Source organism: Anomaloglossus baeobatrachus, chromosome 8, assembly GCF_048569485.1.
Source record: "Anomaloglossus baeobatrachus isolate aAnoBae1 chromosome 8, aAnoBae1.hap1, whole genome shotgun sequence".
Lineage (NCBI taxonomy): Eukaryota > Metazoa > Chordata > Amphibia > Anura > Aromobatidae > Anomaloglossus > Anomaloglossus baeobatrachus.
Genome location: NC_134360.1, coordinates 8,522,487 through 8,549,091, shown reverse-complemented (window position 1 = coordinate 8,549,091; position 26,605 = coordinate 8,522,487). Strand labels below are relative to the sequence as shown.

Below are 26,605 nucleotides of genomic sequence, written 5' to 3'. Positions count from 1 at the left end.
AATTCGGGTGGCTTGTCAATCTGCCCAAGTCCACTCTGACCCAGACCCAAAAACTCACGTACCTAGGGATGCAATTCGAGACTCTGCCGGCACTTGTCAAGTTGCCCTTAGTCAAACAGCAGTCCCTCCATCTGGCGGTGCGCTCTCTGTTGAGGCCCCGCCGTCATTCCATCAGGCACCTTATGCAGGTGCTGGGTCAGATGGTGGCGTCAATGGAAGCAGTTCCCTTTGCCCAGTTCCATCTGCGTCCTCTGCAGCTGGACATTCTCCGCTGTTGGGACAAGCGGACTTCTTCCTTGCACAGGTTGGTGGCTCTGTCGCCACAGACCAGGAACTCTCTTCAGTGGTGGCTTCGGCCCCTCTCTCTGTCTCAGGGACGCTCCTTCCTGACCCCGTCCTGGGTGATCCTCACCACGGATGCCAGTCTATCTGGCTGGGGAGCAGTATTTCTCCACCACCGAGCACAGGGCACTTGGACTCCGTCCGAATCAGCCCTCTCGATCAATGTGCTGGAGATCAGAGCTGTGCTCCTAGCTCTCGTAGCCTTTCACCACCTGTTGGCGGGCAAGCACATTCGAGTCCAGTCAGACAACGCGACAGCAGTTGCCTACATCAATCACCAGGGCGGGACTCGCAGCCGCCTGGCAATGTTGGAGATTCAACGCATCCTTCAGTGGACGGAGGACTCCAAGTCCACCATATCCGCAGTCCATATCCCAGGCGTGGAAAACTGGGAGGCAGATTATCTCAGCCGTCAAACCGTGGACAGCGGCGAGTGGGCTCTGCATCCGGCAGTGTTCCGGTCGATCTGCCGCAAGTGGGGCACTCCGGAAGTGGATCTAATGGCATCCCGGCACAACAACAAGGTCCCGGTTTACGTGGCTCGCTCCCACGATCCTCAGGCCTTTGCAGCGGACGCGCTGGTTCAGGATTGGTCCCAGTTCCGTCTGTCTTACGTGTTTCCCCCTCTAGCTCTCTTGCCCAGAGTCCTGCGCAAGATCAGAATGGAGGGCCGTCGGGTCATACTCATTGCTCCAGACTGGCCCAGGCGAGCTTGGTACCCAGACCTGCTCCGTCTGTCCGTAGAGGTGCCGTGGCATCTCCCAGACCGCCCAGACCTTCTCTCTCAAGGTCCGTTTTTCCGCCAGAATTCTGCAGCTCTCAGATTGACGGCGTGGCTCTTGAGTCCTGGATCCTGACGGCTTCCGGCATTCCTCCCGAAGTCATCTCCACTATGACTCAGGCTCGGAAGTCTTCCTCGGCAAAAATTTACCACAGGACTTGGAGAATTTTCCTGTCCTGGTGTCGTTCTTCCAGCCATGCCCCTTGGCCTTTTTCCTTGCCGACCATCCTGTCCTTTCTTCAGTCCGATCTGCAGCTAGGACTATCCCTCAATTCCCTTAAGGGACAGGTCTCGGCTCTGTCAGTGTTGTTCCAGCGGCGTATCGCCCGACTGGCTCAGGTGCGCACCTTCATGCAGGGCGCATCTCACATCATTCCACCTTACCGGCGGCCTTTGGATCCCTGGGACCTTAATCTGGTCCTCACGGCCTTACAGAAACCCCCCTTTGAGCCTCTTAGGGAGGTTTCTTTGTTTCGACTTTCACAGAAAGTCGTCTTTCTGGTGGCCATAACTTCTCTCAGGAGAGTCTCTGATTTGGCTGCGCTCTCTTCGGAGTCACCTTTTTTGGTTTTTCATCAAGACAAGGTGGTTCTCCGTCCGACTCCGGACTTTCTCCCTAAGGTGGTGTCTCCTTTCCACCTTAACCAGGACATTTCATTGCCTTCCTTTTGTCCGGCTCCTGTTCATCGCTTTGAGAAAGCGTTGCATACTTTAGATCTGGTGCGGGCGCTCCGGATCTTTGTGTCACGCACCGCCGCTCTTAGGCGGTGCACCTCTCTTTTTGTGCTGACCACAGGTCAGCGCAAGGGTCTCTCGGCTTCTAAACCGACCCTAGCTCGTTGGATTAGGTCGGCCATATCCGATGCCTACCAGTGTACTCAGGTGCCTCCCCCGCCGGGGATCAAGGCACACTCGACTAGAGCTGTCGGTGCCTCTTGGGCTTTCAGGCACCAGGCTACGGCTCAGCAGGTCTGTCAGGCTGCCACTTGGTAGTGCTTCGAAAAGGTGTGCAGACTAGACCAAGTGCATGCTCATGCTTCGGCAGATGCGAGCTTGGGCAGACGCATCCTTCAGGCGGCTGTCGCCCATTTGTGAAGTTAGGTTTTGCCTACTTCTCAGTTTTCTGTTTATTCCCACCCATGGACTGCTTTGAGACGTCCCATGGTCTGGGTCTCCCATAAGGAACGATGAAGAAAAAGAGAATTTTGTTTACTTACCGTAAATTCTTTTTCTTATAGTTCCGACATGGGAGACCCAGCACCCTCCCTGTTGCCTGTTGGCAGTTTTCTTGTTCCGTGTGTTTTCACCGGCTGTTGTTGTAGACAGAGGTTCCGGTTGTTCCGGGTTTTGCTCTATCTCTACTTGTGGGTGGATGTCCTCCTTCAGCTTTTGCACTAAACTGGCTAGATTTGGTTATCCAGGGGGTGTATATGCTAGGAGGGAGGAGCTACACTTTTGAGTGTAGTACTTTGTGTGTCCTCCGGAGGCAGAAGCTATACACTCATGGTCTGCGTCTCCCATGTCGGAACTATAAGAAAAAGAATTTACGGTAAGTAAACAAAATTCTCTTTTTTTATGAAGATGCTGTGCCGGATTTCTGAATTTTTAAACTGATCTATGGGGTATCGGGTGCCCGACCTTCACCAATCTAATATTGATGAACTATCCTAAGGTTATGTCACCAATATCTAATAGATGAATGTTGCTGGACTTGCTAAGCTCGGGGCTTCGAGAGTCTCACTCCACAGAACGTGGCGGCAATTAGAAGGATCTGGCAGTTTTAACATCTGACCCTTTTGTCTTCAGAGAAGATAAAGCAGCTGCCAGACTCCTCTGTCCCTGTTGAAAACACTTGACTGTTGAGCCAAGCTGAAATGAAGCAGTCCCCCGGCAGTTATCCCGAGTGTATGGACATGTTGAGTCTTGGACGACCCCTTTAAGACAGTACAGACTAGACCGGATGCAAGGGGATATGCATAGTACAGTCACAGAGAGTGGCGTGCACGTGTAATCCTGGTATACAGAGGTGCAGTGATATACAGTCCTGGGCGTTGTACGTCTTTGATCTCGATGTACCGGGCTCTCTGACGCACACATCCCGCAATCTGCCGGTGGTACAGAGCAGTCTATGGTCTTTACACAAAGCGGTAGAGGAAGTGCTCAGAGAAGATTCGATACCAGCCATTGCAGGAGATCACCTGTAACCCAGTCTCTCCTCCATTGCAGAGCGACGACTCTTCAGACGAGGGATCTCTTCACATTGACACAGAAGCAAAACCAGCCCGAAATTCCAAAGTGAAGAAGGACAGCACAAGTTCTGGGGGCATCTTGGATCTTCTGCAAGCAAGTAAAGAAGTCGGTGGCTTGGACTATAACTCAAATAGGTGGGTGAAATGCGTCTTCTCAGGATTCACCTGATAGCGGAGGTGTGACGGCGCCATGGCGGTTTTATGTATCCAGAGAGTAATGATCCAGACCGTCCTGTCCAGGATTCTAAGAACTTCTGTCAAGGAAATGGCTGTTCTTTTTACTTGTAGCGGTTCCTATACACCGAGGGTAATTGCTCTATAAAAACCTGCGGACATTGGTGAGACCGGGCAACCATCTGATGAGGGCTATCCAATCTGCAAATGTATCAGGGAAATTCCATGTGTATCAAAACTATTCGCCACAAATTGAATGTTGTGTATTATGTTATTCTGCACGGGGGTCTCCAGCACCCAAAGCATAATAAACAGAGGATGTATATATAAATACTAAATATATGTATAAATAAACATTCCTTGACCCGCAGCCGCCGTGTGATCCTCGCCGCCTCTTCTCTTCGTTTTTCCTATCATACGCATCCTCTTCTGCCCGCTTCACTCTGGGCCACGGATTTTTTTGCTGACTATACCACTACTGTCCATACGTGCTGTGCGTGATGCTGCAACGTACGTGGCCCCGGCTTGGTCAGCCATTTTTTATATTCTAAGTTTATTAGGCTCTGAGATCTGGAGAGACCCCAGGGAACAATAAAGCGTGGCGGGTGGGCAGTGAGGGGAGTATTCATATTTCTTTTTTTAAAACTTTTGCCCATCCTTTACAGCTCAGCAATGTCCTGCTGACTTCAAGCGAAGCGTCTTGCAAACGTATATTGGAAAATCCAAACTTTTTTCCACTCAAACAAATGGGCTCATCTCTAATTTCAGCCTCTCCCCTGATAGACCGATCGCCCGATCCTACTGTCCTCCTGGATGGTAACCGGCCTCCAGAGGTGACGCAGCGGCTGCCCCATTCATATTCGGCCAAGATGACCATTAACCGAATGCTCAGCGTGTGGCCTGCTTTACCCTGGAGAATCTAATACTGGCCATGTGGAGAATTTATTACAAGCCATAGAAAACCTATACAGTGTGTCCACCCGTATCCTGTATACACCGCACCTATATACAGTATGTCCACCCATATCCTGTATACACCGCACCTATATAGTGTGTCCACCCATATCCTGTATACACCGCACCTCTATACAGCACGTCCACCCATATCCTGTATACACCGCACCTATATACAGTGTGTCCACCCATATCCTGTATACACCGCACCTATATAGTGTGTCCACCCATATCCTGTATACACCGCACCTATATACAGTATGTCCACCCATATCCTGTATACACCGCACCTATATACAGTATGTCCACCCATATCCTGTATACACCGCACCTATATACAGTGTGTCCACCCGTATCTTGTCCACCGCCATTAACTAGAGAACGGCGGCAGCTATAGGTATAGTAAAGTAGCCATGTGCTACACAATGAAACCACCTATAGCGCCACCTGGTGGAAAACAACGGAGTTAGCATTTTTATCTCAAAAACGGAACGTGATAGAGAAAAAAAGTGAATTAAAAAAAATTGTAGGGCATCATCAATTCAATATGAATCGACACCTCGCATACAGAAATGCTATGATATGAAACCCATGACCCTCCCAAAACACTGAATGCTGGTCACGCCTATGGCGCTCATTAGTGGCCCCCGTCAGCTGCAATGCACATCTGGCCTCTGCACAGCATACTGTATCTGGCTGCAATGCACATCTGGCCTCTGCACAGCATACTGTATCTTGCTGCAATGCACATCTGGCCTCTGCACAGCATACTGTATCTTGCTGCAATGCACATCTGGACTCTGCACAGCATACTGTATCTTGCTGCAATGCACATCTGGCCTCTGCACAGCATACTGTATCTGGCTGCAATGCACATCTGGCCTCTGCACAGCATACTGTATCTGGCTGCAATGCACATCTGGACTCTGCACAGCATACTGTATCTTGCTGCAATGCACATCTGGACTCTGCACAGCATACTGTATCTTGCTGCAATGCACATCTGGCCTCTGCACAGCATACTTTATCTGACTGCAATGCACATCTGGCCTCTGCACAGCATACTGTATCTTGCTGCAATGCACATCTGGCCTCTGCACAGCATACTGTATCTTGCTGCAATGCACATCTGGACTCTGCACAGCATACTGTATCTTGCTGCAATGCACATCTGGCCTCTGCACAGCATACTGTATCTGGCTGCAATGCACATCTGGCCTTTGCACAGCATACTGTATCTTGCTGCAATGCACATCTGGCCTCTGCACAGCATACTGTATCTGGCTGCAATGCACATCTGGACTCTGCACAGCATACTGTATCTTGCTGCAATGCACATCTGGCCTCTGCACAGCATACTGTATCTTGCTGCAATGCACATCTGGACTCTGCACAGCATACTGTATCTTGCTGCAATGCACATCTGGACTCTGCACAGCATACTGTATCTGGCTGCAATGCACATCTGGCCTTTGCACAGCATACTGTATCTTGCTGCAATGCACATCTGGCCTCTGCACAGCATACTGTATCTGGCTGCAATGCACATCTGGACTCTGCACAGCATACTGTATCTTGCTGCAATGCACATCTGGCCTCTGCACAGCATACTGTATCTGGCTGCAATGCACATCTGGCCTCTGCACAGCATACTGTATCTTGCTGCAATGCACATCTGGACTCTGCACAGCATACTGTATCTTGCTGCAATGCACATCTGGCCTCTGCACAGCATACTGTATCTTGCTGCAATGCACATCTGGCCTCTGCACAGCATACTGTATCTTGCTGCAATGCACATCTGGACTCTGCACAGCATACTGTATCTTGCTGCACGCTGTGTAATATGGCAGGTGACACGTTTGCACACATCTGTGATACGTGGTGGTAGGTCCTGCAATGTTGGGGGAGGGGTCGCATACACCTGCTGTTTGATGTGACCTCACAGAAAGAAGTCCAATGGGGTCAGGTCAGGTGAGCGGAGGCCACACAGCCACCATACCCAATGACTTGTAGGAAGGTCTCCATGAGGTATCGCTTCACGTCCGCAGCCTTGTGAGTTTTACACGTTCTAATCATAGCATTTCTGTGCAAGGTGTCGATTCCTATTGAATTGATGATGCCCTACAACCTTTTTCTCTCTATCTCGTTGCGTTTCAAGATAAAAATGCTAACTCCGTTGTTTTCCACCAGGTGGCGCTATATGTGGTTTCATTACGTAGCGCATGGCTACTTTACTATACCTAGACACCACTTCTATGCCTATAGCTGCCGCCGTTCTCAAGTTAATGTGGACAGGATATGGGTGGACACTGTATATATTAAACATGAACCACTGGTGTGTTTCCTGATTGGGGAGACTAGTTCTGAGTTGTTCTAATTGTATCTAGTAGTGGCATGAAGTATATCAGGTGGTTGTGGATTAACTGTATATATACCTATACAGATAGATAAGAAGGGCTCAGAGAGGGGTATTCTCATATAATATTGCGATGGCATATTGGGCCCTTGAGATTTTGAGAAGGACATTGCACACCTGGCCACAAGTAGTGCGCACTCCTTAATATTAAACTGTGAATTATGTTTCCTAGGATTTTATCACATTGAAACAAAGTTTGTATCTGCGCATAAATATCTATAGATGTTTTTTGCAGCTGCAGCAGCAGTTTGTGCTTCAGAGCTGCACTCCTTACTGTAAGCACAAAAATAAAACTGCAAGAACAAAACTGATCAGATGGCTGTAGCCCCCGAGTGCAGACTCTTTCCAGCCTCTTCATTACTTGAAGGGTTTTTCTCATTATAATTGGTTAACATTGCAAAGTGCTTGAGCTCTTCGCTCTTCTCTTCTTTTTTCTTCTGTCTTTTCTTCACTCTTCTCTCTTCCCTTTTCTCTCCTCTTCTCTTCTTTTCTCTCCTCCTCTTTTCTCTCCTCTTGTCTTTTCTGTCGTTCTCTTGTCTTTCTTTGTCGCTCCATTGGGAGACCCAGACAATTGGGTGTATAGGCTATGCCTCCGGAGGCCGCACAAAGTATTACACTTAAAAGTGTTAAGCCCCTCCCCTTCTGCCTATACACCCCCCGTGCTCCCACGGGCTCCTCTGTTTTTTGCTTTGTGCGAAGGAGGTCAGACACGCACGCACAGCTCCACAGATTGGTCAGCAGCAGCTGCTGACCATGTCGGATGGAAGAAAAGTGGGCCCATATAGAGCCCCCAGCATGCTCCCTTCTCACCCCACTCTTGTCGGTGGTGTTGTAAGGTTGAGGTATCCATTGCGGGTACGGAGGCTGGAGCCCACATGCTGTTTTTCCTTCCCCATCCCCCTTAGGGCTCTGGTGGAAGTGGGATCCTATCGGTCTCCAGGCACTGAGACCGCGCTTCATCCACAACTCCTGTGGAGCCTGCTGGATAGGAGCCGGGTATCGTTCAGGGACATGGCCCTGCTACTTGGAGGTACTCTGTATCCCGGTGGGGACCGCGCACAGCAACACTCCAGCTTTGCTGGGTGTGCTAGTGCACCGGGGACCACGGCGCTGACCGGGTTAATATGTGCCATTACACACTCAGCGTTGCTGAGTGTGTTTATGTATAGGGACTGCCGCACTGACCGCCGCGGCCATGGAAACACTGCGGCGCGGCTGGGACTTGTAGTGCGCCGGGGACTTTCACGACGGCCGCGCTTTTATGGCGGCCGCGTTTATTACTAGAGTCCCCGGCTTTTTGCGGCCTAGTTTCCTTTCCTCCCGCCCACAGCCCTGACAGGCAGGGGAAGGGCGGGACGCTGCACAGAACGAGCAGCACTGAGGGCTGGAGCATGCTTTGCATACTCCACCCCCCTCACTGTGCACATTGCGGGCACCAGTTCCCGCACTTTCTGGGTCACGCCCACGGCTCCCTCCTCTCCTCAGGACGCCGGAAGCCATTCCTGTCAGCTCCTCGGACGCAGCAGAGGGGGACAAAGTCTGGGAGACCCAGGCAGGGACTCTGGTGGCCTCACAACCGCTTTAGGCGGGTGGTAAGCAGCACCTGTGGTGCTAGCCCCATTGTGCAGTAGTGTAACATTATATGTTTATGGTATACATATTTTACACTGTATGGTGCACAGTTGATTTCTGGCTATATACCCTGTTGTGTTACTCAGGGAAGATAATATCATGGCGCCCACGAAAGGCAGGGGTGCCAAAACACAGGCTTATTATGTTGCCTGCGCCGCATGTACGACCCCGCTACCGACAGGTTCCACTGACCCTCATTGTGTGCACTGTTCGGCCCCTGTGGCACTTACTCAACCAGAGCCTCTGCTAAGAGGGGCCCAGGGGGAGCCACCTGCTAACACTGTTCAGGTGACGGGGACGGAGTTTGCAAAACTCTCTGAGACTATGGCTAAGATACTAGAAGCCTTGCAGTCCAGGCCGGTATCTCAGCACAGGGACTCTGTTGAATCTTTGTTCCCTGGCCCACCTCAGCTGGACCAACAATGTCCTCCCGGGGTATCTCATGGATCCCAGGCTGAGGGTTCTGACACAGACCCCAGCCCCAGACCGACTAAGCGAGCTCGCTTAGATTTTCCCTCGACATCATCATATTGTGCAGGGTCTCAGAGGGGGGGATCTCTGGTTGATGATGCGGAGACAGCTGATCAGGATTCTGATCCTGAGGCCGCTCTCAATCTTGATACTCCGGACGGGGACGCCATAGTGAACGACCTTATTGCGTCCATCAATCGTATGTTGGATATTTCTCCCTCAGCTCCTCCGGTGGAGGAGTCAGCTTCTCAGCAGGAGAAATTCCGTTTCAGGTTTCCCAAGCGTACACCGAGTATGTTTCTGGACCACTCTGATTTCAGAGAGGCAGTCCAGAATCACCATGCTTGTCCAGATAAGCGTTTTTCTAAGCGCCTTAAGGATACACGTTATCCTTTTCCCCCTGACGTGGTCAAAAGTTGGGCTCAGTGTCCCAAAGTGGATCCTCCAATCTCCAGACTGGCAGCTAGATCCATACTTGCAGTGGAAGATGGGGCTTCACTCAAAGATGCCACTGACAGGCAGATGGAGCTCTGGTTGAAATCCATCTATGAAGCTATCGGCGCTTCTTTTGCCCCAGCGTTCGCAGCCGTATGGGCGCTACAAGCTATCTCAGCAGGTCAAGCGCAAATTGACGCAGCCACACGCACGTCCGCGCCACAGGTGGCGTCCATAACCACTCAGACGTCGGCATTTGCGTCTTACGCTATTAATGCTGTCCTGGACTCTGCGAGCCGTACGGCGGTTGCAGCCGCCAATTCGGTGGTACTCCGCAGGGCCTTGTGGCTACGGGAATGGAAGGCAGATTCTGTTTCCAAAAAGCGCTTAACCAGTTTGCCAATTTCTGGCGACCGATTGTTTGGCGAGCGTTTGGATGAAATCATCAAACAATCCAAGGGAAAGGATACATCCTTACCCCAGCCCAAACCGAACATACCCCAACAGAGGAAGGGGCAGTCGAGGTTTCGGTCCTTTCGGGGCGCGGGCAGGTCCCAATTCTCCTCGTCCAAAAGGCCTCAGAAAGATCAAAGGAACTCTGACGCATGGCGGTCTAAGTCACGTCCTAAAAAGGCCACCGGAGGTGCCGCTACCAAAGCGGCTTCCTCATGACTTTCGGCCTCCTCACTCCGCATCTTCGGTCGGTGGCAGGCTCTCCCGCTTTTGCGACGCCTGGCTGCCACGGGTAAAAGACCGTTGGGTGAGAGACATTCTGTCTCACGGTTACAAGATAGAGTTCACCTCTCGTCCCCCGACTCGATTCTTCAGGTCATCCCCGCCTCCCGAGCGAGCCGAGGCTCTTCTGCAGGCGCTGGGCACTCTGAAGGCAGAAGGAGTGGTGGTCCCTGTTCCTCTTCAGCAACAGGGCCACGGTTTTTACTCCAACTTGTTTGTGGTCCCAAAGAAGGACGGGTCTTTCCGTCCTGTCCTGGACCTGAAACTTCTCAACAAACACGTAAAGACCAGGCGGTTCCGGATGGAATCCCTCCGCTCCGTCATCGCCTCAATGTCCCAAGGAGATTTCCTTGCATCGATCGATATCAAAGATGCTTATCTCCATGTACCGATTGCTCCAGAGCACCAGGGCTTCTTGCGCTTCGCCATAGAAAACGAACACCTGCAGTTCGTGGCACTGCCGTTCGGCCTGGCAACAGCCCCACGGGTTTTCACCAAGGTTATGGCTACTGTAGTAGCGGTCCTCCACTCTCAGGGTCACTCGGTGATCCCTTACTTGGACGATCTCCTGATCAAGGCACCCTCTCAAGAGGCATGCCAACACAGCCTCGACGCTACCCTGGAGACTCTCCAGAGTTTCGGGTGGATCATCAATTTTCCAAAGTCAAATCTGACACCGGCCCAATCGCTCACATACCTTGGCATGGAGTTTCATACCCTCTCAGCGATAGTGAAGCTTCCGCTGATCAAGCAGCGGTCACTACAGACAGGGGTACAATCTCTCCTTCAAGGCCAGTCACACCCCTTGAGGCGCCTCATGCACTTCCTGGGGAAGATGGTGGCAGCAATGGAGGCAGTTCCTTTCGCGCAGTTTCACCTGCGTCCTCTTCAACGGGACATCCTACGCAAATGGGACAGGAAGCCGACGTCCCTCGACAGGAACGTCTCCCTCTCTCAGGCGACCAAAGCTTCCCTTCGGTGGTGGCTTCTTCCCACTTCATTATCGAAGGGGAAATCCTTCCTACCCCCATCCTGGGAGGTGGTCACGACGGACGCGAGTCTGTCAGGGTGGGGAGTGGTTTTTCTCCACCACAGGGCTCAGGGTACGTGGACCCAGCAAGAGTCCTCGCTTCAGATCAATGTTCTGGAAATACGGGCAGTGTATCTTGCCCTGAAAGCGTTCCAGCAGTGGCTGGAAGGCAAGCAGATCAGAATTCAGTCAGACAATTCCACAGCGGTGGCATACATCAACCACCAAGGCGGCACACGCAGTCGGCAAGCCTTCCAGGAAGTCCGGCGGATTTTGATGTGGGTGGAAGCCACGGCCTCCACCATCTCTGCAGTTCACATTCCAGGCGTGGAAAACTGGGAAGCAGATTATCTCAGTCGCCAGGGCATGGACGCAGGGGAATGGTCCCTTCACCCGGACGTGTTTCAGGAGATCTGTTGCCGCTGGGGGGTGCCGGACGTCGACCTCATGGCGTCCCGGCACATCAACAAGGTACCGACGTTCATGGCACGGTCTCAAGATCCCAGAGCTCTGGCGGCAGACGCCTTAGTTCAGGATTGGTCGCAGTTTCAGCTCCCTTATGTGTTTCCTCCGCTGGCACTGTTGCCCAGAGTGTTACGCAAGATCAGGGCCGACTGCCGCCGCGTCATCCTCGTCGCTCCAGACTGGCCGAGGCGGTCGTGGTACCCGGATCTGTGGCATCTCACGGTCGGCCAACCGTGGGCACTACCAGACCGACCAGACTTGCTATCTCAAGGGCCGTTTTTCCATCTGAATTCTGCGGCCCTCAACCTGACTGTGTGGCCATTGAGTCCTGGATCCTAGCGTCTTCAGGGTTATCTCAAGACGTCATTGCCACTATGAGACAGGCTAGGAAACCAACGTCCGCCAAGATCTACCACAGGACGTGGAAAATTTTCCTGTCGTGGTGCTCTGCTCAGGGTTTTTCTCCCTGGCCTTTTGCCTTGCCCACTTTTCTGTCCTTCCTTCAATCTGGACTGGAAAAGGGTTTGTCGCTCGGCTCCCTTAAGGGACAAGTCTCAGCGCTCTCTGTGTTTTTCCAGAAGCGCCTAGCCAGACTTCCACAGGTACGCACGTTCCTGCAGGGGGTTTGTCACATCGTTCCTCCTTACAAGCGGCCGTTAGAACCCTGGGATCTGAACAGGGTGCTGCTGGTTCTTCAGAAACCACCATTCGAGCCAATGAGAGATATTTCTCTCTCACGCCTTTCGCAGAAAGTGGTTTTTCTAGTAGCAGTCACTTCACTTCGGAGAGTGTCTGAGCTAGCAGCGCTGTCATGCAAAGCCCCTTTCCTGGTTTTTCACCAGGACAAGGTGGTTCTGCGTCCAGTTCCGGAATTTCTCCCTAAGGTGGTATCCCCCTTTCATCTCAATCAGGATATCTCCTTACCTTCTTTTTGTCCTCATCCAGTTCACCAATGTGAAAAGGATTTGCACTTGTTAGATCTGGTGAGAGCACTCAGACTCTACATTTCTCGTACGGCGCCCCTGCGCCGTTCTGATGCGCTCTTTGTCCTTGTCGCTGGCCAGCGTAAAGGGTCACAGGCTTCCAAATCAACCTTGGCTCGGTGGATCAAGGAGCCAATTCTCGAAGCCTACCGTTCGGCTGGGCTTCCGGTTCCCTCAGGGCTGAAGGCCCATTCTACCAGAGCCGTGGGCGCGTCCTGGGCTTTGAGGCACCAGGCTACGGCTCAGCAGGTGTGTCAGGCGGCTACCTGGTCGAGCCTGCACACTTTCACGAAACACTATCAGGTGCATACCTATGCTTCGGCGGATGCCAGCCTAGGTAGACGAGTCCTTCAGGCGGCGGTTGCCCACCTGTAGGAAGAGGCCGTTTTACGGCTCTCTTACGAGGTATTATTTTACCCACCCAGGGACTGCTTTTGGACGTCCCAATTGTCTGGGTCTTCCAATGGAGCGACAAAGAAGAAGGGAATTTTGTTTACTTACCGTAAATTCCTTTTCTTCTAGCTCCAATTGGGAGACCCAGCGCCCGCCCCTGTTTTTTTGTGTACACATGTTGTTCATGTTGAATGGTTTCAGTTCTCCGATATTCCTTCGGATTGAAGTTACTTTAAACCAGTTTATAATTCTTTTTCCTCCTTCTTGCTTTTGCACCAAAACGGAGGAGCCCGTGGGAGCACGGGGGGTGTATAGGCAGAAGGGGAGGGGCTTAACACTTTTAAGTGTAATACTTTGTGCGGCCTCCGGAGGCATAGCCTATACACCCAATTGTCTGGGTCTCCTAATTGGAGCTAGAAGAAAAGGAATTTACGGTAAGTAAACAAAATTCCCTTCTTTCTCTCCTTCTTCTCTTGTCTTTTCTCTCCTTCTTTTCTTGTCTTTTCTCTCCTTTTCTTGTCTTTTCTCTCCTTCTTTTCTTGTCTTTTCTCTCCTTCTTTTCTTGTCTTTTCTCTCCTTCTTTTCTTGTCTTTTCTCTCCTTCTTTTCTTGTCTTTTCTCTCATTCTTTTCTTGTCTTTTCTCTCCTTTTCTTGTCTTTTCTCTCCTTCTTTTCTTGTCTTTTCTCTCCTTCTTTTCTTGTCTTTTCTCTCCTTCTTTTCTTGTCTTTTCTCTCCTTCTTTTCTTGTCTTTTCTCTCCTTCTTTTCTTGTCTTTTCTTTTCTTGTCTTTTCTCTCCTTCTCTTCTCTCTTCTTTCTTTCTTCTCTTCTGTCTTATCTCCTCCCTTCCCTTCTCTTCTCGTCTGTCTGGTGTTTCATAATCCCATAAATACACCTCACACTTTGGCCACACAACACCTCATGTAACACAGATTATTTTTCTAATGGAAAGAACAGTTATAGGGATTTCCCCTTTCACAACAGTTTTTCCTATGATCTCGGTCAGTAAAAGGACAAATTGTGCTTTATTCACCCTCCTGTGTGTTATTGTCTGCAGTGCTGGGGTCTTTTGGCAGCGCTGCAGCCATCCAGTGAGCTTAGTAGCTCTGCCCCAGTTTGTGGCGCTTGGAGCCGCTGAACTCACAGAGTGGCTGCAGCGCTGTCGACGTGACGTCACCACTACAGACAATGAGAAATGCCAGGAGCAGCTGAGTGAGAGCTGGACCCGGGGAGGGAGAGGAAAGCACAGATTTGTGGGTTTTTTTGTTTTTATTTTTTTTTCTTTTTCACTTCCAAGAAAAAAACTTTTCTGATGGGGACAACCTCTTTAACACTAGAAGTCCCAGAGAGGGGTCATTTAACATTTGTACCATTGAAACCCTACGGAGCTCGAAATTCCTGGGACTTCTAGTGTTATGCGGGCGGCACACGGTAAGATTTATTGTGCGATCGCATGTGCGATTGTACCCGCCCCCGTCGTTTGTGCGTCACGGGCAAATCGCTGCCCGTGGCGCACAAAGTCATTAAACCGCCATCACACGTACTTACCTGCTGAGTGACCTCGCTGTGGGCGGCGAACATCTACTTCCTGAAGGGGGAGGGACGTTCGGCGTCACAGCGACGTCACACAGCGGTCGGCCAATAGAAGCGGAGGGGCGCATAGCCGGCGGGAGCCGCGGGACGCAGATAACCTGTGTTCATCGTCCCCGGGGTGTCACACGGAGCGATGTGTGCTGCCCCGTGTACGATGAACAACCGGCGCAAAGTAGAATAAACGATTTTTTAAAAATGAGCGACCTGTACACGATTCGTGATTCGTAACCGATTTGCGATCGTTTACAGACGCTCATAGGTGTCACACGGGACGACGTCGCAAGCGATGCCGGATGTGCGTCACGAAAACAGTGACCCCAACGACAGATCGTCTCGTGTGACGCCCGCATTAAAGTTTTGTAGACAAGTGACATTTCCATACTGAATCCACCAGCGGTTGTGCTGTGATGACTGGGGACCGGCCTGTAATAACCACACGCGGGGTCTTCATTACTCCTGTGTTATATGCTGAGGTTTCACCGGTCAGTGACAGCCGTCATTACGCAGATTAATTTGCAGGAAGTTGGGATTGTAGCGGTCCATCACCGGGTTTTCTGCATTCCTGTAAGTGATCCGGCTCCTCCTTGTATGCGGTGGTAATTGCGCAGCGCTCCAGATACAGCCGGCAGCCGCTCTTCCTGCAGGTTTGATGGTCTATTTCACCTACAATTACCTCTGGGAGATCAGACGCAGGAACACGCTGCAGACTTCACAGCCGCGCGCTGATTTCTTCCCATTCTATCAATAGGTTAAATAAGGACAATGCATCAAGGAGCTGAACACTTAGCTTTAGCTTGTGGCTGGTCAGAAGGCGGCATCAGTGGGGGTCTCAGAGAGATTTTGATGGCTATTAACACAAATCACAGGAATAGAAATATCCACGCTCGAGGGGTCGGTCTGCAGCCCCCACAACGTAGCTTTCATTGGGGGTCTTGGCCCACGGATTTCCCCCAATCCTATCTACACACGTCTCATCACTCTGCCAGGCTGAAGGAGAGGCGCAAGGCTGGAAGCCATGATGAGGTTTACTACCACGTTAGGTACCGATGCTTCATAGCTGGTGCACTGTACGCCGGGCCATATAAGCACGGCACTGGAGTAATATGCAACAAATTCATTGAGAGGGGGGGTCTAATCTCACTGCTGTCACTCACCACCGGAAGAAAGGTCCAGGCAAAAACTAGAGGTAATTTCTATCACTTTTTTGGCATAAATTCTGGTGAATTTGTCGGTCATGTTTGGCATACAACTTACGGCTAAGCTCTGCCCAGTTGTCCATGCTGGAAGAGACTCGTGGAAACACCAGATTGTTGCTAAATTTTTTGCACAAAAATTTTAGGACAGTTAAAACAAAAGGTTGTTTCTTTTTGGGAAAAGCTGATGAATCGAGATTATAGTTTTAGACTTTAAAAGGGTTGAGGAATCATAGACTGGTAGAGCTGGACGGGACCTCCAGGGTCATCGCGTCCGACCCCCGAATCCCCTATATCATCCCACACAGATGTCTGCCCAGGCTCTTATTGAAGGGGACACAACGCTCTTCAATATGCCGACCCCATCACACCAGATCCCGCTCTTGGCACACAGCTGCCTTTGATACAGTAAATTGCAGACGTTGCAAGAAAGATGTAGTGCACCATGGTGGCCATGCAGATTATTGGCAAATGAAGGTAAATTAAAGGGGTTGTCCGGTCAAAACAAGTCATCAATCCACTGGATAGGTGATAACTTGTTGCATGGTGGCGATCTGATCACTGGGACCCGCACCGATCATCAGAACGGGGCGCTCTTATCCCCTTAGAATGATAGTGGCAGAGCACGTGCCCAACCCCCACGTAAGTCAGTCCCAATGGGGCTGCCAAGCACTGCCTTCAACATAGGAAATAAATGAAGCCACATTGGGAGTAAAATTTCTCAGTTTTGATGATGGATGCAGGTCCCGGTGATCGGACCCCCCTGTGATCAGCACGTTATCCCCTATCCTGCAGATACCTGTTTACACTGGACAACCCTTTTAAATGTCCCAGATTAATAGCCACTCGCACAAAGCTTAGAGGCACATACAGATGTACCAGGAGAGTAGAAGGGGTTGATGTTCTGGGAATGAGTCATTTATGGCCTGAATACCTGAAATTTGTACCCCTTGTGATGGGAAGTAATTGTCCAAGAAGACTTGGCTGCTTTCTCACCCCACAAACCAGCACCACATCTGTCCACAGGTTGCATCTGGTTTTGCAGCCCAGTGCCATTCACTTTCATGAGGCTGAGCTGCAACCCATGGACCATTTGGGGCTGGTTTTGGAAGAAAGCAGCCATGTTTGTGTAGCCCTGGAGATCCCCTTTAATCAGATAAAGATTCCTGGTCAGTAATGAGCAGCGGATCACCCATAAGTAGGGCCCAGGTTTTCAATTAGACAGTGCCGCAGCGGTGGGAGAAGGTATTTGTCGGGCTGTGCAGTAACCAGGCCTTATGTTTTGCCCCACAGCCAGCCACCCGCATCGCCAAGCACACAAGAAGCAATACAGGGCATGTTGTCGATGGCTAACCTGCCTTCTGACTCCTGTCTACAGACGTCGTGGAATTCAAACCAGTCTAAGAATAACTCCATATCAGCCCAAAACTCCAAGAAGTCAGGCAACAACAAGTGCCCGAGCAAGCGGGTCAGCAAGAAAGCCACAAAGAACAACATCACAGTGGACGACTATGAGGAGGAGCAGGACAACCTAGGAGCGTGCTTCAAGGACTCCGACTTTGGTAAGGCGCATCCGCTGTATAACACGCGCTGCATGAGTGCATGGTGACCCTGAGCGATTGCGGAGGGCGCAGCGTAGCGCGGAGCCGAGGGACCTCTGCTTATGTTATTGCACGCCACACATTAAAGGAGGCGTCTGCTAAATACCAGCTGAGCGTTGTGGCTTCCCCTGGTGATTTACTGTTATCATTGGAGTCGCCAATACTAGGAAGACATCTTATCTATTAAAGGGAACCTGTCAGGTCAAAAAAGCGTTATAACCTACAAGCAGGGTGATGTGTGAGCTAGTAACCCCTTCTTACCCATCCCTGTGTTGTAATAATGTATAATATGAAGTAATAAAATACATTTTTTTACTTACATATTCCCTATGTAAATGAGCAGGTCTCTAGCCCCGTGGGCGTCTACATGCTTTCCATTCTATCACACCCCTGTGGGCGTGATACCATGGATTTACATGAGCGACGGTCACGTCTGCTCCTTCAGAATCCCGCGCGTGTGCGCTTACCATTCTAACCGCCTTCTCATCTTGATGCTTACTTGTCGGGTTCAGACGTGCACTGCGCATGACCGGAACCGCAGGAGTCTTCTGAGCATGCGCAGCGTGCGTCTGAAGCCGACAAGGAAACACCAGGATGAGAAGGCGTCGAGAAAGGTAAGTGCGCACACGCGGGATTCTAAAGGAGCAGACGTGACGTCATTCATGTAAATCCATGGTATCACACTCACGGGGACCTGATACCATGGAAAGCAAGCAAACGCCCACGAGGCAATGCGATGCCCATGGGGCTACAGCCCCTGCTCATTTACATAGGGAATATGTACGTAATAAAATGCATTTTATTACTTTCATATTACACATTATTACAACACAGGGATGGTAGGAAGGAGTTACTAGGCCACACAGGCTCCTGTTTGTAGGTAATAACGCATTTTTGACCTGACAGGTTCCCTTTAAATGGCAGTTGCTCACATGGACTCTTAGCCCCCCTGACAGTCAGTAGACTAAAGGGGCCGCATCTCCTTAATTGTTTACCAGACACAGCGCCATCTCTTCAGTGCTGGCTGTGCACGGTACAGCACCTTGGGTCACTTAGCTGCTATACCAGACACGGCAGCTGCTAAAGCCCCCACACCTATAGGGTGACTGTCAGCCACACCATCATTTGTCCAACAATTTTCCCAACATTGGGGGCTTCTGTTCTCTGATACAAACGCTGCCTTCTCCTCTGACACCGGCTTATCACCAGAACACAGGGGTCCTCTGCTCCGCTCAGCGAGCCGCTCCTGTGCTCTGTATGATAGAGACGCTGCCTCCTCCTCTGACACCGGCTTATCACCAGAACACAGGGGTCCTCTGCTCCGCTCATGGAGCCGCTCCTGTGCTCTGTATGATCGAGACGCTGCCTCCTCCTCTGACACCGGCTTATCACCAGAACAGAGGAGTCCTCTGCTCCGCTCAGCGAGCCGCTCCTGTGCTCTGTATGATAGACGCTGCCTTTTCTTCTGACACCGGCTCATCACCAGAACACAGGGGTCCTCTGCTCCGCTCAGCGAGCCGCTCCTGTGCTCTGTATGATAGAGACGCTGCCTCCTCCTCTGACACCGGCTTATCACCAGAACACAGGGGTCCTCTGCTCCGCTCATGGAGCCGCTCCTGTGCTCTGTATGATCGAGACGCTGCCTCCTCCTCTGACACCGGCTTATCACCAGAACACAGGACTCCTCTGCTCCGCTCAGCGAGCCGCTCCTGTGCTCTGTATGATAGACGCTGCCTCCTCCTCTGACACCGGCTTATCACCAGAGAACACAGGGGTCCTCTGCTCCGCTCAGCGAGCCGCTCCTGTGCTCTGTATGATAGACGCTGCCTCCTCCTCTGACACCGGCTTATCACCAGAACACAGGAGTCCTCTGCTCCGCTCAGCGAGCCGCTCCTGTGCTCTGTATGATAGAGACGCTGCCTCCTCCTCTGACACCGGCTTATCACCAGAGAACACAGGGGTCCTCTGCTCCGCTCAGCGAGCCGCTCCTGTGCTCTGTATGATAGACGCTGCCTCCTCCTCTGACACCGGCTTATCACCAGAACACAGGAGTCCTCTGCTCCGCTCAGCGAGCCGCTCCTGTGCTCTGTATGATAGAGACGCTGCCTTCTCCTCTGACACCGGATTATCACCAGAGAACACAGGGGTCCTCTGCTCCGCTCAGCGAGCCGCTCCTGTGCTCTGTATGATAGACGCTGCCTCCTCCTCTGACACCGGCTTATCACCAGAACACAGGAGTCCTCTGCTCCGCTCAGCGAGCCGCTCCTGTGCTCTGTATGATAGAGACGCTGCCTCCTCCTCTGACACCGGCTTATCACCAGAGAACACAGGAGTCCTCTACTCCGCTCAGCGAGCCGCTCCTGTGCTCTGTATGATAGAGACGCTGCCTCCTCCTCTGACACCGGCTTATCACCAGAACACAGGAGTCCTCTGCTCCGCTCAGCGAGCCGCTCCTGTGCTCTGTATGATAGAGACGCTGCCTCCTCCTCTGACACCGGCTTATCACCAGAGAACACAGGGGTCCTCTGCTCTGCTCAGCGAGCCGCTCCTGTGCTCTGTATGATAGACGCTGCCTCCTCCTCTGACACCGGCTTATCACCAGAACACAGGAGTCCTCTGCTCCGCTCAGCGAGCCGCTCCTGTGCTCTGTATGATAGAGACGCTGCCTTCTCCTCTGACACCGGCTTATCACCAGAGAACACAGGGGTCCTCTGCTCCGCTCAGCGAGCCGCTCCTGTGCTCTGTATGATAGACGCTGCCTCCTCCTCTGACACCGGCTTATCACCAGAACACAGGAGTCCTCTGCTCCGCTCAGCGAGCCGCTCCTGTGCTCTGTATGATAGAGACGCTGCCTCCTCCTCTGACACCGGCTTATCACCAGAGAACACAGGAGTCCTCTACTCCGCTCAGCGAGCCGCTCCTGTGCTCTGTATGATAGAGACGCTGCCTCCTCCTCTGACACCGGCTTATCACCAGAACACAGGAGTCCTCTGCTCCGCTCAGCGAGCCGCTGCTGTGCTCTGTATGATAGAGACGCTGCCTCCTCCTCTGACACCGGCTTATCACCAGAGAACACAGGGGTCCTCTGCTCCGCTCAGCGAGCCGCTCCTGTGCTCTGTATGATAGACGCTGCCTTCTCCTCTGACACCGGCTTATCACCGGAAAACAGGGGTCCTCTGCTCCGCTCAGCGAGCCGCTCCTGTGCTCTGTATGATAGAGACGCTGCCTCCTCCTCTGACACCGGCTTATCACCAGAACACAGGGGTCCTCTGCTCCGCTCATGGAGCCGCTCCTGTGCTCTGTATGATCGAGACGCTGCCTCCTCCTCTGACACCGGCTTATCACCAGAACACAGGACTCCTCTGCTCCGCTCAGCGAGCCGCTCCTGTGCTCTGTATGATAGAGACGCTGCCTCCTCCTCTGACACCGGCTTATCACCAGAACACAGGAGTCCTCTGCTCCGCTCATGGAGCCGCTCCTGTGCTCTGTATGATAGAGACGCTGCCTCCTCCTCTGACACCGGCTTATCACCAGAGAACACAGGGGTCCTCTGCTCCGCTCAGCGAGCCGCTCCTGTGCTCTGTATGATAGAGACGCTGCCTTTTCCTCTGACACCGGCTTATCACCAGAGAACACAGGGGTCCTCTGCTCCGCTCAGCGAGCCGCTCCTGTGCTCTGTATGATAGACGCTGCCTTCTCCTCTGACACCGGCTTATCACCAGAACACAGGAGTCCTCTGCTCCGCTCAGCGAGCCGATCCTGTGCTCTGTATGATAGACGCTGCCTCCTCCTCTGACACCGGCTTATCACCAGAACACAGGGGTCCTCTGCTCCGCTCAGCGAGCTGCTCCTGTGCTCTATATGATAGAGGCGCTGCCTCCTCCTCTGACACCGGCTTATCACCAGAACACAGGACTCCTCTGCTCCGCTCAGCGAGCTGCTCCTGTGCTCTGTATGATAGAGATGCTGCCTTCTCCTCTGACACCGGCTTATCACCAGAACACAGGGGTCCTCTGCTCCGCTCAGCGAGCTGCTCCTGTGCTCTATATGATAGAGGCGCTGCCTCCTCCTCTGACACCAGCTTATCACCAGAACACAGGACTCCTCTGCTCCGCTCAGCAAGCTGCTCCTGTGCTCTGTATGATAGAGACGCTGCCTTCTCCTCTGACACCGGCTTATCACCAGAACACAGGAGTCCTCTGCTCCGCTCAGCGAGCCGCTCCTGTGCTCTGTATGATAGACGCTGCCTCCTCCTCTGACACCGGCTCATCACCAGAACACAGGGGTCCTCTGCTTCGCTCAGCGAGCCGCTCCTGTGCTCTGTATGATAGAGACGCTGCCTTCTCCTCTGACACCGGCTTATCACCAGAACACAGGAGTCCTCTGCTCCGCTCAGCGAGCCGCTCCTGTGCTCTGCATGATAGAGACGCTGCCTCCTCCTCTGACACCGGCTTATCACCAGAACACAGGAGTCCTCTGCTGCGCTCATGGAGCCGCTCCTGTGCTCTATATGATAGAGACGCTGCCTCCTCCTCTGACACCGGCTTATCACCAGAACACAGGAGTCCTCTGCTCCGCTCAGCGAGCCGCTCCTGTGCTCTGTATGATAGAGACGCTGCCTCCTCCTCTGACACCGGCTTATCACCAGAACACCGGAGTCCTCTGCTCCGCTCAGCGAGCCGCTCCTGTGCTCTGTATGATAGAGACGCTGCCTTCTCCTCTGACACCGGCTTATCACCAGAACACCGGACTCCTCTGCTCCGCTCAGCGAGCCGCTCCTGTGCTCTGTATGATAGAGACGCTGCCTTCTCCTCTGACACCGGCTTATCACCAGAACACAGGGGTCCTCTGCTCCGCTCAGCGAGCCGCTCCTGTGCTCTGTATGATAGAGTCGCTGCCTTCTCCTCTGACACCGGCTTATCACCAGAGAACACAGGACTCCTCTGCTCCGCTCAGCGAGCCGCTCCTGTGCTCTGTATGATAGAGACGCTGCCTCCTCCTCTGACACCAGCTTATCACCAGAAGACAGGGGTCCTCTGCTCCGCTCAGCGAGCCGCTCCTGTGCTCTGTATGATAGAGACGCTGCCTCCTCGTCTGACACCGGCTTATCACCAGAACACAGGGGTCCTCTGCTCCGCTCAGCGAGCTGCTCCTGTGCTCTATATGATAGAGGCGCTGCCTCCTCCTCTGACACCAGCTTATCACCAGAACACAGGATTCCTCTGCTCCGCTCAGCGAGCTGCTCCTGTGCTCTGTATGATAGAGACGCTGCCTTCTCCTCTGACACCGGCTTATCACCAGAACACAGGGGTCCTCTGCTCCGCTCAGCGAGCTGCTCCTGTGCTCTATATGATAGAGGCGCTGCCTCCTCCTCTGACACCGGCTTATCACCAGAACACAGGACTCCTCTGCTCCGCTCAGCGAGCTGCTCCTGTGCTCTGTATGATAGAGACGCTGCCTTCTCCTCTGACACCGGCTTATCACCAGAACACAGGAGTCCTCTGCTCCGCTCAGCGAGCCGCTCCTGTGCTCTGTATGATAGACACTGCCTCCTCCTCTGACACCGGCTCATCACCAGAACACAGGGGTCCTCTGCTCCGCTCAGCGAGCCGCTCCTGTGCTCTGTATGATATAGACGCTGCCTCCTCCTCTGACACCGGCTCATCACCAGAACACAGGAGTCCTCTGCTCCGCTCAGCGAGCCGCTCCTGTGCTCTGCATGATAGAGACGCTGCCTCCTCCTCTGACACCGGCTTATCACCAGAACACAGGAGTCCTCTGCTCCGCTCAGCGAGCCGCTCCTGTGCTCTATATGATAGAGACGCTGCCTCCTCCTCTGACACCGGCTTATCACCAGAACACAGGAGTCCTCTGCTCCGCTCAGCGAGCCGCTCCTGTGCTCTGTATGATAGAGACGCTGCCTTCTCCTCTGACACCGGCTTATCACCAGAACACCGGACTCCTCTGCTCCGCTCAGCGAGCCGCTCCTGTGCTCTGTATGATAGAGACGCTGCCTTCTCCTCTGACACCGGCTTATCACCAGAACACAGGGGTCCTCTGCTCCGCTCAGCGAGCCGCTCCTGTGCTCTGTATGATAGAGACGCTGCCTTCTCCTCTGACACCGGCTTATCACCAGAACACCGGAGTCCTCTGCTCCGCTCAGCGAGCCGCTGCTGTGCTCTGTATGATAGAGACGCTGCCTTCTCCTCTGACACCGGCTTATCACCAGAACACCGGACTCCTCTGCTCCGCTCAGCGAGCCGCTCCTGTGCTCTGTATGATAGAGACGCTGCCTTCTCCTCTGACACCGGCTTATCACCAGAACACAGGGGTCCTCTGTTTCGCTCAGCGAGCCGCTCCTGTGCTCTGTATGATAGAGTCGCTGCCTTCTCCTCTGACACCGGCTTATCACCAGAGAACACAGGACTCCTCTGCTCCGCTCAGCGAGCCGCTCCTGTGCTCTGTATGATAGAGACGCTGCCTCCTCCTCTGACACCAGCTTATCACCAGAACACAGGGGTCCTCTGCTCCGCTCAGCGAGCTGCTCCTGTGCTCTGTATGATAGAGACGCTGCCTTCTCTTCTGACACCAGCTTATCACCAGGAACACAGGAGTCCTCTGCTCCGCTCAGCGAGCCGCTCCTGTGCTCTGTATGATAGAGACGCTGCCTTCTCCTCTGACACTGGCTTATCACCAGAACACAGGGGTCCTCTGCTCCGCTCAGCGAGCCGCTCCTGTGCTCTGTATGATAGAGTCGCTGCCTTCTCCTCTGACACCGGCTTATCACCAGAGAACACAGGACTCCTCTGCTCCGCTCAGCGAGCCGCTCCTGTGCTCTGTATGATAGAGACGCTGCCTCCTCCTCTGACACCAGCTTATCACCAGAACACAGGGGTCCTCTGCTCCGCTCAGCGAGCTGCTCCTGTGCTCTGTATGATAGAGACGCTGCCTTCTCTTCTGACACCGGCTTATCACCAGGAACACAGGAGTCCTCTGCTCCGCTCAGCGAGCCGCTCCTGTGCTCTGTATGATAGAGACGCTGCCTCCTCCTCTGACACCGGCTTATCACCAGAGAACACAGGAGTCCTCTACTCCGCTCAGCGAGCCGCTCCTGTACCCTGTATGATAGAGACGCTGCCTTCTCCTCTGACACCAGCTTATCACCAGAACACAGGACTCCTCTGCTCCGCTCAGCGAGCCGCTCCTGTGCTCTGTATGATAGAGACGCTGCCTCCTCCTCTGACACCGGCTTATCACCAGAACACAGGGGTCCTCTGCTCCGCTCAGCGAGCCGCTCCTGTGCTCTGTATGATAGAGACGCTGCCTCCTCCTCTGACACCGGCTTATCACCAGAACACAGGAGTCCTCTGCTCCGCTCATGGAGCCGCTCCTGTGCTCTGTATGATAGAGACGCTGCCTCCTCCTCTGACACCGGCTCATCACCAGAACACAGGAGTCCTCTGCTCCGCTCAGCGAGCCGCTCCTGTGCTCTGTATGATAGAGACGCTGCCTCCTCCTCTGACACCGGCTCATCACCAGAACACAGGAGTCCTCTGCTCCGCTCAGCGAGCCGCTCCTGTGCTCTGTATGATAGAGACGCTGCCTTCTCCTCTGACACCGGCTCATCACCAGAACACAGGAGTCCTCTGCTCCGCTCAGCGAGCCGCTCCTGTGCTCTGTATGATAGAGACGCTGCCTTCTCCTCTGACACCGGCTTATCACCAGAACACAGGGGTCCTCTGCTCCGCTCAGCGAGCCGCTCCTGTGCTCTGTATGATAGAGACGCTGCCTTCTCCTCTGACACCGGCTTATCACCAGAACACAGGAGTCCTCTGCTCCGCTCAGCGAGCCGCTCCTGTGCTCTGTATGATAGAGACGCTGCCTCCTCCTCTGACACCGGCTTATCACCAGAACACAGGAGTCCTCTGCTCCGCTCAGCGAGCCGCTCCTGTGCTCTGTATGATAGAGACGCTGCCTTCTCCTCTGACACCGGCTCATCACCAGAACACAGGAGTCCTCTGCTCCGCTCAGCGAGCCGCTCCTGTGCTCTGTATGATAGAGACGCTGCCTTCTCCTCTGACACCGGCTCATCACCAGAACACAGGAGTCCTCTGCTCCGCTCAGCGAGCCGCTTCTGTGCTCTGTATGATAGAGACGCTGCCTTCTCCTCTGACACCGGCTTATCACCAGAACACAGGAGTCCTCTGCTCCGCTCAGCGAGCCACTCCTGTGCTCTGTATGCTAGAGACGCTGCCTCCTCCTCTGACAACGGCTTATCACCCGAACACAGGACTCCTCTGCTCCGCTCAGCGAGCCGCTCCTGTGCTCTGTATGATAGAGACGCTGCCTTCTCCTCTGACACCGGCTTATCACCAGAACACAGGAGTCCTCTGCTCCGCTCAGCGAGCCGCTCCTGTGCTCTGTATGATAGAGACGCTGCCTTCTCCTCTGACACCGGCTTATCACCAGAACACAGGACTCCTCTGCTCCGCTCAGCGAGCCGCTCCTGTGTTCTGTATGATAGAGACGCTGCCTCCTCCTCTGACACCGGCTTATCACCAGAACACAGGAGTCCTCTACTCCGCTCAGCAAGCCGCTCCTGTGCTCTGTATGATAGAGACGCTGCCTCCTCCTCTGACACCGGCTCATCACCAGAGAACACAGGGGTCCTCTGCTCCGCTCAGCGAGCCGCTCCTGTGCTCTGTATGATAGAGACGCTGCCTCCTCCTCTGACACCGGCTCATCACCAGAGAACACAGGGGTCCTCTGCTCCGCTCAGCGAGCCGCTCCTGTGCTCTGTATGATAGAGACGCTGCCTTCTCCTCTGACACTGGCTTATCACCAGAACACAGGACTCCTCTGCTCCGCTCAGCGAGCCGCTCCTGTGCTCTGTATGATAGAGACGCTGCCTCCTCCTCTGACACCGGCTTATCACCAGAACACAGGAGTCCTCTGCTCCGCTCAGCGAGCCGCTCCTGTGCTCTGTATGATAGAGACGCTGCCTTCTCCTCTGACACCGGCTTATCACCAGAACACAGGAGTCCTCTGCTCCGCTCAGCGAGCCGCTCCTGTGCTCTGTATGATAGAGACGCTGCCTTCTCCTCTGACACCGGCTTATCACCAGAACACAGGACTCCTCTGCTCCGCTCAGCGAGCCG

The 26,605-nt window shown here is 53.2% G+C and overlaps 1 protein-coding gene across 3 annotated transcripts in view; it reads left to right on the top strand.

Moving 5' to 3' along the window:
* PHF2 (PHD finger protein 2) overlaps window positions 1-26,605 on the top strand; it is a 361,868-nt gene that overhangs the window by 284,089 nt on the left and 51,174 nt on the right. For all 3 annotated transcript variants that reach the window (XM_075321276.1, XM_075321279.1, XM_075321278.1), the window contains exons 17-18: window positions 3,350-3,507; window positions 17,140-17,408. In XM_075321276.1, the coding sequence (XP_075177391.1) occupies window positions 3,350-3,507; window positions 17,140-17,408 (427 nt within the window). The remainder of the gene's footprint in view (window positions 1-3,349; window positions 3,508-17,139; window positions 17,409-26,605) is intronic.